Source organism: Chiloscyllium plagiosum, unplaced genomic scaffold (genome assembly GCF_037043375.1).
Source record: "Chiloscyllium plagiosum isolate Xiang-an unplaced genomic scaffold, Cpla_swu_hap1 HiC_scaffold_9, whole genome shotgun sequence".
Classification (NCBI taxonomy): domain Eukaryota; kingdom Metazoa; phylum Chordata; class Chondrichthyes; order Orectolobiformes; family Hemiscylliidae; genus Chiloscyllium; species Chiloscyllium plagiosum.
The window spans coordinates 65477859-65494117 of NW_028270147.1; the positions used below are offsets into that span (position 1 = coordinate 65477859).

The following is a 16259-nucleotide window of genomic DNA, read 5'->3' on the forward strand; positions in this document are numbered from 1 at the left end:
TGAATAAATGCTGTCCCCTCCACACTTCACGTCAGCTGTGATGTAGAGTAATCTGGACTCAACGTTAGCTTGCTTTCTGTCCATGGATGCTGCCTGGCCCACCGCACTTTTTGTTTTCACTCGCTTCAGCTGCTTCATTATTTATCTTACATCATAAGATCAGAAGTCATAAGGGATGTTTACTGATTGTACCCTGTTCAGCATTATTTGTGGCTTCTCAGATGCTCAGGCAGCCCCTGCACAAGTGTAGCAAAACCTGGGTGACTAATTGGTGAGTAACATTTGCGCCACATGAGTGCCAGCTGATGACCATCTCAAATAAGAGAGAATCAAACCATCTCTGCTTGATATTTAATGTCACTACCATCACTGAACTCCCAACTATCAACAACCTGGAAATTACCATTGATCAGAAATTGAACTTGACAAGCCATGTAAATACAGTGGCTGCAAAAGCAAGTCGGGAGCTTGTAATTCTGCGGTAACTTCTTACTTTTCTCCTTATTGCCTGCCCATCATCAAGAAAGCACAAGTCAGGAACATAGCAAAATACCCTCCACTTGCCTGAATGAGTGCAGCTCTAGTAGCAATCAAGAAGTTCAACAATATCCAAAAAAGGTAGCCCATTTGGCATCTCATTCACCATATAGGAATTGTCCATCAGTCCTAGTGGATCACCTTTTCAAGACCATTGTTGATCATCATCTTGATGTAATTTTCCTGCAATATCACCATTATCACTTAAATGGTGTTCCTGTTAATCTCTTCTGTGCAGACCTCGAATACCCATGTGCTGCAGTGACTTCTGGAACCAGAATTCAGTGTTACAATGGCATTAGCATGTCAGCTGCTGTGTGGACTCTTGGGGTGGTTTGGAGGGCATATTGCCCTCAATGTCATTGGTCTCTAGAAATTTTCTGTTTCTTGATTGAATTGCTTGTTGATTGAATTTCCACAGTACTCCGATGTAGAGAATTTTTATTCCATTCAATTGGAGAACTCTTACAGTGCAAACTAATTGTCATTATCACTCCAGGAATTGCACTTCCATGCATATTGTTTCAAAATCACACTCCAGAAAGGCCAATAAGTTAATGGTTGATCCTACACAGACCTTAACCCACATGTCACTAGTTCAAAATAAATGATATTAATGTACATAAATCGATTGCGTCGCAAAGCCAGGCGCAAAGTAATTGTTTAGTTTCTCTGTCGTTTCTCTTCAATACAAACTTGCCTGTCTTCACCTGTAATGGATTGACATGTATCCTTGATAAATGTTTTTCCCTTCACGTAGTATTAGAAACTTTTGCATTCTGCCTTTATGGAATGCAAACTAGTAAGGAATATAATCTCTTTCCCTTCCTTATCAACTTCTTGGCCCTCCTTTACTGAGATCTAAATTGCTGTCATTTCTCAGACTTATCACTGGCATTCTTATAAGCCACTTACATTGATCTTCTAAACAAAAAAAACTGAAGAACTGCATATGCTGGAAATAAATCAAAACTGGAAATTGCTGGAAAAACTTCAGGTCTGGCAGCATCTGTGGAGAGAAAACAGAATTTAACAGAGCACCCCTTCTTCACAACTTCACAGCTTTTCCTGCCCAGTTTGTCCAGCAATGTTTGATTTTGTTCCTTTTGAACTATTTTTGTTAACTGCAGTTAATTCACCTTTGCCTCTGGGTGTTTGTGTCTTACAGAAATGAATATTTGTTATGGACCTTGAAGTGTTTATTTAAATACTAACCATCGCCAATCTATCATCCAATCTTTCAATGGTACTTTCTCACTCTTTAACGTGGTCATTTCATCCCTTGTTGTTTTCTTTACTAAATTAAGACCCTAGTTTCAGAATGAACAATGTCACATTCAAACTTAATGTAAAGTTCTATCATATTATTGGCATTAATTTTCAAACCACAAGGTAATTAAAGTTGGCTCCTCAACATACTCTTTCAAATCCCATCTGGTAAACGCTCCAGGAATTTATCCTCCACAGCACTAATGCTGACATGGTAATCTAGTCAAATGGAAATCAGAGTCACCTCTTCTTACTAGATTACCCACATTACAGGCATTTCTAATTTCCTGGCTTACAGTGTGCCTAACTTTACTACAGTTTTGTGTTCTATAAGCAACTCCCATTAATGTTTCCTTTTCCTTTCTATTTTGAACCAAATTGATTCTACATCTTGATGAATGTTCCTTCTGATTTTTTTTGGCTGCACAAATCTCAAGTCCATGTGTGGCATCAGTTTCCTGGTGCAGAAATGAATCTGTTATGCCAATTAGCATACACCGAACCAATTATTCTCCATTTTGGTCCTTTTTGATGCTTGCTATTGGTTCATCAGTTGTCTGTTTTTCCTTGATTCTCTTCAACATTTTTTCCTAGCTTTACATCCTTTGGTTCTGCTTTCCCTCTCAGGTTCCCACTACCTGCAACATTTATTCCCTTCACCACCGACATAGTGGCAGCAATGTCATCTACAAGAAACATTGCAGCAACTCACCAAGACTCTTTAGGTGCCACCATCGAAACCTGTGACCTTTACTACTTACAAAGATAAGATATGCATATGAGCAGAGGCACCTACAGTTTACCACTCCAAGTTGTGCATCTCACTGATTTTGAATTATATTGCTATTCCTTTATTCTCATTGGATCAAACTCTTGGAACCCCTTTAATAGCTATGTGTATGTACCTATATCTCAAGGACTGCAGCAGTTCAAGAAGGGAACTCCACTTTCTTGAGGATAATATCAAGATAAAAAATGAATGTTGACTGAGCCAGAGACACCGACATCCCATAAATGAATTTTAAGAAAATCCATGTTAATGTTCCAGATCTATGTTTAAATCTCTATAAAATGTTTAAATTAATTTATTAAAAATTAATTATATTTTCCTTCTGGTATATTTGCTGTGAATGCCAAAATGGCCCTGCACATGTGCCAGTGGTGTCAGCAGGCTGTGACATCAGGAAGTTCAAATGTAACGTTGCAGCTTCTGTTATTTTTCAACCAATCCTTTTCCTCAAGCAAAAGTAATGATTACAAGCATGACCTTTTGCTTTACCATTCTTCTGAATAAACCCCAGTTCTGCAAAGTAGAAGGTGACCAAAGGTATATTCATGTGAAAAGGGGTGCACCTGACTCTTCCCCTCTACTAGTGCATTCACTTGGTGGTATGCTTATCTTTGAGACAGAATGTTGGGGGTTCCCGTCCATTGAATTTGAGCAGTGATCTTGGGCATCCGTTCGTGAATTACTAAAGAAGTGCTTCTAGGGTGCTACCTAACAGATGGCTTGCTACCTATGAAGTATATAAATGATTCAGTAAGGTTTTCTGAAGAGCCAGACTTTTGTTGCAGCATCTTGTTCAATAATTACCCTTCAGCCAATCACTCTGAAGTCGGCTGCTTTCTTTTTTTTCATGAATATCGCCATGCCTATGGTGCATGTGCACTTTTTGAGTCGCCTAGAGGTGGTAATTACATGATTTGCAGCCTGCCTTCCTGGTTTGTTGTGTGTGAAATGCTGCTTACTCTGCTTGATGACTTTACTGCTGTTAGATAGTTGGTAATACCTTTGGATTGACCCTAGATTCAAACAGACACCAGAAAAAGGGGAAAAAAATCCATGCTGCAGAGATCGTAAATCTTTGTGACGAGACATTTTTTTTAAGCTGGGGCAAGTACCATTACTACTGACTGTGAAATCTGGCCATTATGTACCCATCTGTATACTTAATAACCTACATGCAGATTACCATTTTTAGGATTGGAGGTGCTGGTGTTGGACTGGGATGTACAAAGTTAAAAATCACACAACACCAGGTTATAGTCCAACAAGCTTATTTGGAAGCACTAGCTTTCAGAGCGCTGCTTCTTCATCAGGTGGTTGTCATTTTAGGAAATAGCACTGATTTCCTTTGGATATGTTAAATAAGATCAAGTGTTATCACAGTGAGTTATTGCAGTTATTTATAAAACAAAATGACTGTAAGCAGAGACCCCATGAATCTGAAATTGTAGGTAATTTACTTCACTGTTACCAAACAAAATGCTGCTTGAAAGGACAAGTGCAAGTTTTGTAATGCAACATACACGGACTAAAATAAAGTATAAAACTGAAAACAGGCAGACATTTCTTATTGAAAGGCCAGACATGTATTTGATTGAGAGAAATATAGGGATGTGTCTGCTGCATTTGCAAATTTAGTATCATATTTGACCCCATGTAGTTGATCCCCCGATGTAAGTTTTGCACCAGTACAATCTGTTTTCACCTTTCTAGTATTGTCTGACTTTGCTCCTATCTCTGCATTTCCTGCTGAAATCTTCTTTCACTCCTTCATGATGACCTTTTCAATACACTCTTGCTTGGTCTATTGCATTTTATCCACTGTAAACTGTCTGTCTTGACAAGCACCAGTTTCCATTCTGTCACTCCGTACTTGCTGATGTATCTTTGTTTCTGAATTTTAAGGTTCTCGTTCTTATTTTCAACCCATTGTTTGTTACTATGCCTCTCTACCTCTTGTCATCTTTTCCAGTCCCAAACCCTCCATGATGTCTGCGCTGTAGTCTTGGCCTCTTGAACATCCTTGATTTTCATCACTCCATTATTGGTGTGTATATCCTTTAGTTACCTAGAATGTAACTTGTGTCTCTTGGTCTCTGCTTCTCCTTTTTTCACTCTTTATGACCATCCATTTGGTTATCTGACCTTAGATCTCCTCACGTGGCTCACATTTTTATAATAAACCTGTGAAGCTCTTGATGTGTTTTATTGTGTTATTATAATAAATAGGAGTTATTGTGTTGGTGAGTAGACCAATTGTTCCATTATTTGCTTAGATCATTTGCTTTTATTCAGTGTTCTTCAATTGTCTTGCCGAACAAAAATCTTGTCAGTATCTCTTCTGGAATTTTCAACTGTCTTGGCCTTGGCAACTCTTCTTTTGGATATGTGGTGAGACTTGTTGAAATTGGGCCAAGGATGGACAGATAGAATTCTCAAATTTTCACTCTGTTATTTGAACAAGTGCATTCTGACATCACCTGTGAATAACCCAACTCTAATTTGAAGGTAAAATCATATTGTTCTGGATTCTCCTATCAAATGAGTTTTTATTTGTCTTTTGAATCCTTAAGCACTTCAATTAGAAGACCTAATTGATTTCCAGTACTCGAGAATACATGCTTTCTTTGTACATGTATTCCTCATCATTTAACCATTTTAAAATTCTGATGCATTTGTCCTGCATCCTCTTGAAAGCAAGTATATTATTCCTCAGATTCTGAGTCAAGAACTGAACACCGGACTGCTAAGGCATAATATTCTTGTTTACACAACACAAACACGGAGAATGCATCATCCTTGAGGTAGACAACAGACTAGATTGAGTCTGTAGTAATGAGTATAGAGTTAAAAATCACACACCACCAAGTTATGGTCCAACAGGTTTATTTGGTAACTACTAGCTTTTGGAGCACTGCTCCTTCAGGTAGTTGTGGAGCAGGATCAAAAGACAGAATTTATAGCAAAAGATTATAGTGTCATGCAACTAAAACAATATATTGAACAAGCCTAGTCTTTCATCTTTTAGAATGGGTTGCAGGTTTCAATTCATTAATCTGTAAATTCCAGAACTACTTTTAAATCCCATTCCCGAGATACCTTAAGGTTTTATGAAAGAAAGCTGACACCTCGGAGTTCAGACAGTACATTAAAGGTGTGAGGTTATAGTCTGTCTTTATCAGAATCTTGAGTCAGACTGGTTCTCTTTCCAGAGTGTATAAAATGTCACATGGATTATAAAAAAAATTGACTGCCCACAGATTGTATGTGTATGTGTGTGTGCTTTTTGAACAAAATAGAATGTATCTGCAAATGCAAATTTGCCCAATAGACTTTGTGTGTGTGTGTGTGCATGAGAGACTGTGTGTGTGTGTGCGCGCACATGGGAGTATGCATTTGTGCGTTCATGGTTGTGTGTGTCTGTGATGGAGTATAAGCCTGTGAAGGGCGTGTGCGTGGGTGAGAGTATCTGGGTGTATATGTGTGTATAAGAGAGCATGTGTATGAGAGAAGGTCTGCGTGAGTGCGAGTAAGTGTGTGTGTGTGTTTGTGAGTGTATAGTTTATTGGGGTCACCGGTAGTGTGACATGAATCCAGTTTCCTGGTTGAAGATATCCTTGTGGGTACCAAACCTCCCACTCCACTCGTACCCACACACACCGCCTCACAGGCTTGTACTATGCCACATTCTACCAAGCACTCAAACGTACTCACATACATGCACTCTCCCCCTAAACACACACACACGTCTATGGGGTGAATTTGTATTTGCAGATACATTCTATTTTGCTCAAAAAGCACACATCTGCAGGCAGTCAATTCATTTAACAGTTTGTAAATTCCTATTTTGGAAAGAGAACCAATCTAATTTATGATTGGGATACAGACAGAATCTAACCTCACAGCTCCAATGCATTGTCTGAGCTGAGATGTCACTTTCTTAAAATAAAAACTTAAGTTATTTTGAGAATGTGACTTGAAAGAAATTCTGTGATTTACATATTAATGAACCAAAACCTGAAACCCATTCTAAAAGATGAAAGACTTGACAGCAATCTAGGTTTGTTCAATATATCGCTTCAGTTGCATGACACTATGAACTTTTGCTATAAATTCTGTGTCTATGACCCTGCTCCACAGCTACATGATGAAGGAGCAGTGCTGCGAAAGCTAGTAATTTGAATTAAACCTGTTGGACTATAACCTGGTGTTTTGAGATTTTTAACTTTGTCCACTCCAGTCCAAAACCGGCACCTCCACGTAATGAGTATATGTAGACGTAATCTCTTTATGACATCTAATCATGAACCAAATAGCAGCCATGAAATCTTTGTGGGATGTCTCGAACTGGATGCTACATGAAGCGAAACTGTGCTAAGAGCACAGGAGTTGAGATATAAACTTTTCAGAGGTTTTTCAAGTTCTTTGAAGTTTATCTTGGAAAGTATTTGCAAGGGGGAAATGCCTGAGGTTTTGATACAGTTGACAACATCATTGTATTTCTTTTCTTTCCCAGGAATTGAAAGCCATCGACAAATAGTGATGTGTATTCTGTACCACGTCACCATGGATGATCGCTTCAAATCAATGTTTGCGTATACAGATTGTATTCCACAGGTAAAAATAGCTTCTTGACCATAAAACCAACTAAATGAACCTTAGGTTTAATACTTTTAACCAATGGACAATTGAAAATAGTACTATTAAAATATATACCAGATCATTTCAAAAATATGACTGAAGGGAAATATAGGTGAAAGTGAGGACTGCAGATGCTGGAGATTAGTGTCAAGAATAGAGTGGTGCTGGAAAAGCACAACAGGTCAGGCAGCATTCAAGGAGCAGGGAAATCGACGTTTTGGGCAAAAGTCCTTCATCAGGAGGTAAATATATTCATACATTGTGTGAATGATTTCTGTGTTTCTTCCAATCTACTTTCTAAAGATTCAGCTGGTGTTACTTCTGGAACAAGTCAGATTCCAGAATCAAACCTGGCTTGATATGTTATTAAGCAAAAAATGTTATTTTGTTATTTAATGTTGTGTTCAAAAGCATACTAGGGTGCAGATTTTCATCAACAATAAAAACAGAATTTCTTTTAGAAAGCATAAACCAATCTAAACAAAGTTTCAAAGATCTTAAGGCACTGATCCAACATCTCAGTTCTTCTACAGCACCATCACTCCAGTTTCACATCCAGAGAAAATATTAATCTATCTCAAATTCTTAAGTTCCACACAACTGATTGTTCTCAGCTCTTTCCTGTGAGCTGTGAAGTTTAATATGAATACTCTCAGAATCAAAGCTTAAACTTTGTCAGTGTTTTAATATTCTACAAATTTTAAACGAACGTTTCTGGTTTGGCAGTTGCATAAACTAACATTCTACAAGTAACTTATTCCCTGCATTGTCCTATGTTCCTGTAAGGAGAGAAACTATATTGTGCTTCTGACCGCCTTTAGATTTTCATCAAACCTAGTCAAAAATTTTGAATCTTTGCGTTTCATAAAGCAAAATCAATCCCTGATTATCCTAAATAAAAACAAGTTCATGGCCTTGAACAGTTATTCTCATAGTCATAAACCCCACAGCACATTCACAACTTGCCACTAGCATGTTAGGAGTGTCTGCTCTCTGATACATTCTGGATTAGGTCCCTGTTCCTAAAAGACTGACTGGTCTAATTTTTTTTAAAAGCTTTACAAACAGCAGATTTGGCAGCATCAATGGAGAGAGGGAAACCGTTAACTTCTCTGTGGATATAAATTGACTGAGTGATAGGAAACAGGGTATAATGATCAATGATTTTTCCTTGGGCTGAAATTTGTTGCAGAATTTCCCAGAGGTTGGTGTTGGACCCATATTTCTCCTAATCAGAAAATTTTGTTTTTTAGCCGGCATCTTATGAATAGGCACACTTGATTAACAGGCAAAAATGATATGCCACAAATAATACCACAAAGTTTACTGTGTTATTGTGTTCAATTATTATAGTTTGTTAATTTACTTATCTCAATGTAAATACAAAGGAACCTCAATTATCTGAATGAGATTGGCGGGCACTATTTGATTATTCAGTTAATTGATTCAATGCCTTTCCTCTGGGGCTCGGAGTTTTCTGTTATGTCTGCTCCCCGCTCATGCGATAAGGCAGTAGCGCACCGCCTGTGAGCACCCCCCCAACCCCTACGGTGCGACACTGCCCCCAGTTCTGCCCCCACCCCACCCCTTTCTGCACCCCGCCCACCCCCCCAACCCTGTCCAACACCGCCCCCTGTCCACCCCACCCCTGCCATCCCCTCACCCCATCCAACACCGCCACCCCATCCGCCTCCACGTTGTCCCCCCGTCTTCCCCCCAACACCGTCCAGAACTGCCCCTCATCTGCCCACCCCCCAACTCCATCAAATTCCCTTCCACCTGTCCCCAACCCCATCCAACACTGCCCCCTGTCTGTCTCCAACCCTGCCCCCCGCCCGCCCACAACACCGCACCTCCGCCCCCATTTCCAACCCGACTCTGACCCAGCCGCTGTGCTCCCCACACCGGGCAGCTGGTCCGGACACCAACAATAAAACTGCTGCTGCGTGTGTGTGTGTGTGTGTGTGTGTGTGTGTGTGTGTGTGTGTGTGTGTGTGTGTGTGTGTGTGTGTGTGTCCGTGTCCAAATAGTACACACACACGCAACGTTTTACTGCAACTTGTTGACAGGTTCCACCTTTGCTCTCCAGTCATTTGGAGACAGTGCCTGGGCTCCCATCGATGTCCAGAACTGTTCTCAGCAGCATTTCAGTAAGCCGAGTTCACTTTTAATCACTGCAAACAACAGACGCGATAAGTGTTGGAAAAACATCTCCGACATAATGTTTCTATCAGGACCTTGAGATCATCTTTGGATAATTGAGGTTCCTCTGTAGACTGATTTTTCAATCGTTGTTGAAATTGTTGCATTTTGGTAAGGCAAGTCAGGGCAGGATGTATACACTTAATGGTCGGGTCTTGGGGAGTTTTGCCGAACAAAGAGACCTTGGAGTGGAGGTTCATTGTTACTTGCAAGTGGAATCACAGGTAGATAGGGTAGTGAAGAAGGCATTTAGTAGGCTTGCCTTTATTGGTCAATGCATTGAGTATAGGAATTGGGATGTCATGTTGTGGCTGTACAGGACATTGGTTATGTCACATTTGGAGTTCTGCAAACAATTCTGGTTTCCCTGCTATAGGAAAGATGTTATTAAAGTTGAAAGGGTTCAGGAAAGATTGACAGATGCTGCCGGGGTTGTAGGGTTTGAACAATAGGGAGATGCTGAATAGGCTGAAGCTATTTTCCCTGGAGCATTGGAGGCTGAGGACTGACTTTCTAGAAGTTTATAAAATTATAAGGAACAATTTTCCCAGGGCAGAGGAGTCCAAAATGAGAGAGCATAGGTTTAAGATGAGAGAAGAAAGATGTGAAAGGGACCTAAGGAACAATTTTTTTACACAGGGTGTTACATGTATGCAATGACCTACCAAAGGAAGTGGTGACGGTTCGTATAATGGCGGCATTTTAAAGGCATCTGGATGGGTACATGAATAGGAAGGGTTCTATCGTGTGGGGCAGGTGATGAGAAGGCTGACAGAATGAGCACCAACCATTTCAAACAGCAAGAATCAGGCCTCAATGAGGCGTTGATTAGACAGGCCACCTGCGGAAAAAAGTGTGCGTTTTAAAGGGAATCTGCCTGAGCTCTACAGCAGCCATTGCTGCTTCGGAGCGTGACCCCAAAATCCTGTCTGGTGATCCGACTGAGGTAACAACCTATTAGAAAGCCCTCCTCTGGATTCTCCTTTCCACATCCATCCTGTCAAAACTCCTTGAGATTTTACATGTTTAAGTAAAGTTGCTTCTTACTGTTCTAAGCTCCTGTAAATACAAGCTCAGCCTTTCTAGATATTTGTCTCATGGGCTTTCTCTGAACTGTTTCCATTGCATTTATACATAATAAGGAGACTTGTGCTATACACAGTATTCTATGTGTGATCTCACCAAGATTTTATCAACTGCTTGGTGATAATGAAAAATGGAAGATATGGCTGGCCATGAGATTGCTTGTTTTACGTAGTTGTAGCTAATTAAGTATAAGGTTTATACAATTCATATCTACCTAGTGTCAGTTAAACTGCTCTGTCATGCATTGAGAGAAATAAAATTTCAAATTCAGGTGTCATTCACCTACCTACTCACCTAGTTAATGTTTTCAGGCTCCAGTTTCCATGGCTACAGCTCCCCAGTTCTTTTGGATAACTTATTTTCATTAAAGGTCAGAATAGCATTATTTATCATGCATCAAACTTCCTCAGGTACTACCACCCACCCCCAAACCCACTCCAAACCCCTCCTGTCTCACCAGTTGCTTTCACTGATGTAATGATGCAATGTAAAAGCAGTTTTACCATGAAACATTCTGCTTCCTTGCTTTACAATCTTTTTAAAAGCTATTGTTTTGATAAATAGCCTTTGATCTTTCATTTTTTCCCTGCACTAATGGAATGCTGCCAGAGGTCCTTTCATATAGTGCCCTTTGCTCTTTGAAGTCATTATCTGCCGAATTTCATAAGCAGCTTGATCGAATCAAACAGTGAGTTTGGGCGTCATTGGTCAAGATAGTGATTCTAGAGGAAAGCAAATTTTTTGCTGTAATCATTCAAAGATGTTTAAGGGGAAGGTGTGTGGATGTGGAGAGTGTAGAGTAGGCCTCTGGTTGCTGGTAAATAAGTGAAGGCAGGTGCCAGAGAGTCTAGACGCAGTGATTTTAGCCTGGGACTATGGTATCTGATACTCAATATGGGAATTGTCTGAAGGAATACCACCGCTTCTTCAAGTTAGATTCAACATCTAAATGCCTTCCGGTTTTTCAAAAAAAATGTTACTGATGACAGTAAGCACATTTAAGGGAGATATACTTGCTGAAGCTATAATCAACAGTGCTGTGACGAGGCTGCTGTTAATTTTTGAATAAGCAGTGAAGTTTTGAAACTATAACAACACTTCGGCCGCAGACTTGGATTTGTAGTAATTATTGAAATGTAAGTGCTGTGCCATATTTGACCTCATTTGTAAGTTGAACTATACCCACTATTTGATGTTGAAATGGACTTCTGTTCCAAAGTACATAATCTGGCAGTCAAATTTTGCATCGAAAGTAATTTTTTTGTAAAATATTGTGACTTTATTAAATACTCATTCTATTTGCTCTTAATTTTTCAAACATAATTACACTGCATTTTTAAAGTCTATTTTCCTTTCGCTCTCTATTCTCTTTCCTCCTCAAACCTCTTACCCTTATTAAGGTGTGACTCCTCTGACTCTGACAGAATATTGCAAAGTTTTCACAAATGAGCTCAGGCAACATATATTATGAGGTTACTTAACAATGGAAGGCCTCAAAGCCATGTCTCATTATACTTCTTTCAACTTCCATAAGGGTACATTTTTGCAGTCATGCTAATGCCATTTGCAGCACTCTTATTGTGTGGAGATCCTTTAACTTGGCATTGACCTGGTTCTGGATCAGTGGTGCTGGAAGAGCACAGCAATTCAGGCAGCATCCGAAAAGCTTCGAAATCGACGTTTTGGGCAAAAGCCCTTCATCAGGAATAAAGGCAGAGAGCCTGAAGCGTGGAGAGATAAGCTAGTGTTGAACATGGATATTCCTGCTCTGTGAGACGTAGCATCATACAAAGCTTATCCACTGGATTTCTTGGAATGATTCAGGCAGTCAAGTTGTCAGATGTGTCTTATCTACAACTCGCAAGCTGATCCTGTACCACTCAAATGAATCATCGTGCTTTTACAGGGATTCCTCAGAGCCAATTTGAAAAGGGATGCAGTGATGCTTGCGAGTTCAACAATGATTTTATTAGGAATGAAACTTCAATGACTTGTTGATATTTAATGGTTCAACTAATTGAGACTTCAAAAAGAAATTTTACCTTAATCTGCTGATTAAATTGGTTTCTCATTTTGTTGGATTCCCTGATGTATTTTCTATTTAAATTGTTGGGGTGTGATATCAGGCAAGTTTGAAGTGGCAGCTAATTTATCCATGTCAGTTTTCCCAATGGATAGGTTAATTTAACTTAATTTTGAATAGCTATCAAACTACAGTGTAACGGAGAATTGCAGTTTGTCTGAAAAGATGATACCAATCGTGATTTATTTCTTAAAAGAAAACAGCTGTGAATATATGTGAGTAGTTGAGCAGGTGCAGTAATGTTTGAACATTGAAGAGTAATTGCAGAAACTGATGTGTTTTTGTGCTATTCTATTGCCAGTTGATGAAGATGTTGTTTGAATGTGCAGAGGAGCACATTGATATGGAATTAATATCCTTTTGTATTAACCTAGCTTCCAACAAAAGAAATGCACAACTGATCTGTGAAGGTAAGTAGTTATTTGAAATCTGATACTTAGTGTGATAGAATCCTAACTTTTGAACTCCGGTTGGAGTGAGTATAATCGTAGATTTTGTTTCTACTTCTGCAACTTTTATTTATAATTATGATTTTTAAATATGTAATATTAGAGAGAAATAGATTGAAGGTGCAACTACATTTCTATTGTGCCACAATGAAAATATTTGGAAAATCCAATGATGAAGTGATAATATAACTTGGACAGCTCTCAGTCAGCCTGCCCCCGCAAAAGAAATCGCTGATTCTTGTAATACTATGATTTGATTCATAATTGAGACAATTCTTTGATACCATGTCACTTTCATGTAAACATGGGCGGCACGGTGGCACAGTGGTTAGCACTGCTGCCTCACAGTGCTAGAGACCCGGGTTCAATTCCCGCCTCAGGCGACTGACTGTGTGGAGTTTGCACGTTCTCCCCGTGTCTGCGTGGGTTTCCTCCGGGTGCTCCGGTTTCCTCCCACAGTCCAAAGATGTGCAGGTCAGGTGAATTGGCCATGCTAAATTGCCCGTAGTGTTAGGTAAGGGGTAAATGTAGGGGTATGGGTGGATTGCGCTTCGGCGGGTCGGTGTGGACTTGTTGGGCTAAAGGGCCTGTTTCCACACTGTAAGTAATCTAATCTAATGTAAGTAATCTAATCTAATGATATCAAGTAAGGAGAAAGTGAGGACTGCAGATGCTGGAGATCATAGCTGAAAATGTATTGCTGGAAAAGCGCAGCAGGTCAGGCAGCATCCAAGGAGCAGGAGAATCGATGTTTCGGGCATGAGCCCTTCTTCAGGAAGCCCTTTCCTGAAGAAGGGCTCATGCCCGAAACGTTGATTCTTCTGTTCCTTGGATGCTGCCTGACCTGCGCTTTTCCAGCAATACATTTTCAGCTATGATATCAAGTAAGGCTTATTAAGTGCTCAGAAGATCCTTTAGTATTCCCAAACACTTTTGACATTAAAGGAATGTTACATTTTAATTTATTGAAAATGAGTTTGTTTCCATTTGATATTAAAATACCGAATGTTCACGGATACAAAATGCAACAACTTGTCTTGTGACTCTTAACTAACAGAATCACATGTTCTAGGCTGCAGTTCTCTGTCTGATAATGACTTCAGCTGCAGAATTCATTATTCAATCTGCATTCCAGTATCACCTTCGGAAGCCTTCTGTGCATTGAGGTTTTAGGACTTTGGGTCACTTAAGTATAACTTGTCCCTGCCTTTTAATTGCTTAAAATATTTTAAATTTGTGATGTTGTACAATAATATGAGTATAACCCTTCCGGTTAGTTTAACTGATGAGATATGGACTAATAGATTTTACTAGGAATCTGCAAATCTTTCTTTTTACTTTTTTAACTGTAAAAAGAATCTGCTGTCAGAATTTTGGTTTTGCAGTCATCAGGATAGAATTACAAGAATTACAATATATCAAAGGGAACAGCAATGTGTGTACATATAGTGAGTAAGAGGAGAGTACTGGTTGATTGGCAAATTAACTCTTGTACAGAATACACGAGGGAGCATGTTGTTAACCCCTTATTTTCATTCAAATTGAAACCAGTTTTGTCAAGGGGGAATGCAACAAGGAATAGATTAGATTCCCTACAGTATGGAAACAGGCCCTTCGGCCCAACAAGTCCATACTGACCCTCCGAAGAGTAACCCACCCAGACCCGTTCCCTTACCCTATATTTACCCTTAACTAATGCACCTAACATTATGGGCAGTTTAGCATGGGCAATTTAGCATGGCCAATTTACCTGACCTGCACATCTTTGGACTGTGGGAAGAAACCAGAGCAACTGGAGGAAACCCACGCAGACACGGGGAGAATGTGCAAACTCCACAGTTTGCAAACAGTTGCCCAAAGCGGGAATTGAACCGGGGTCTCTGGCACTGTGAGACAGCAATGCTAACCACTGTGCCGCCCACAATTGTCCTCTTAGGTTTTGTTTAGTTGACAAAGGCAGAATGCTTATAAGTAGTCTTTGTTTGCAAAGGACATATTCTTTGTATGGGTATTGTGTGATCGTGTTCAAATAACGACCGGAATCAATGAGTGGTGAAAATAGCCTCTTTTTGTCAGCAGTCACAGCACAAGTTCGAGGTGGCAATAGAATCCTGAAATGCAGTTCTTACAAGAGCTCCTTTATACACTATTCTTATATATATTAAAATTTAATTACTATGGTGTTACTTTTTTAATCCACAGTACATAAATGTTTGAAGGGCTTCTGTCATGGGAGACAGGAAATGGGTTAAAACATATGTTACTTCTGATGGGATGTTTGTCCAGTCTGCTTGCATAATTAGGTGTTAGTCCTTTTGTCTTTTACATTAATAAATATTAATAAAAATGTTAGGCCTATATGCTCATATAAGTTAAAAATTGTGGGATTTATTTACTATTTGCCAGTATGAGTTTCAGTCATTCATGCAGTTTCATGGAAGCCTTGTTTTTTCAGTTAGTTTCTTAAAGGGATAATGGCCCAGTTAAAAGGTATTTAACAGGTACTTAAGCTATTCAGGTCTTGGAGATGGTTGATAAGGGTGAATTAATATTATAATGTATTGTAAAAACTTGATGGGGATGGTATTGTTCTGTATGCTACACTTATTCAGAGGTTAACAGTGCTTGTATCAAGGGCTGATAAGGTGTGAAAATGCAGTAATGGGTTTGAAAGGGTTGTTTTAAAATTTGGATTCCACAGAACCACGGTTTTATGAATGAATGAATTAAACAGTGTTATAGTAAATAACAGATTAGTAAAGAGTTATGAATGAATGGGAACCTAGTATTAATGAATAAAGTGAGCTTGAATGTGATGCTGTTGGTTGAACAAGTTTGTAGAGGTGGGAAGGGGTGACGCCTGTAATAAATTTATAAACGAGAATAAGAGGTGTTAATTAAAGACTTTGAGTGATGGGTGCCCCTGAAGGATGGGAACACTCTTGAATCCAGTGTTTGTGCAGGGGAGAAGTAAGAAGACAAGGCAATAAAACATTGGAATGGTCAGGTCTGAAAATAACACATGGATGAGAGTTTCAATAGCAGATGAGACAAAGATGCTGTTGGATAGTCTTAGTGATAATGCAGATTTGTGGTAGGAAACTTAGCTTGGGATCAACTACAACACACAAAATGTAGAACAGCATTGCAAATATTACTTGCATCTCCAAAACCTAGAATTCTCTTACTGGTTCTGACCTTTCCT

General features: G+C 39.4%; 1 protein-coding gene across 1 annotated transcript in view; it reads left to right on the forward strand.

Moving 5' to 3' along the window:
- kifap3a (kinesin-associated protein 3a) overlaps positions 1 to 16259 on the forward strand; it is a 221256-nt gene that overhangs the window by 128688 nt on the left and 76309 nt on the right. The window contains exons 11-12 of the mRNA XM_087990739.1: positions 7110 to 7210; positions 12907 to 13015. Of these exons, the coding sequence (XP_087846865.1) occupies positions 7110 to 7210; positions 12907 to 13015 (210 nt within the window). The remainder of the gene's footprint in view (positions 1 to 7109; positions 7211 to 12906; positions 13016 to 16259) is intronic.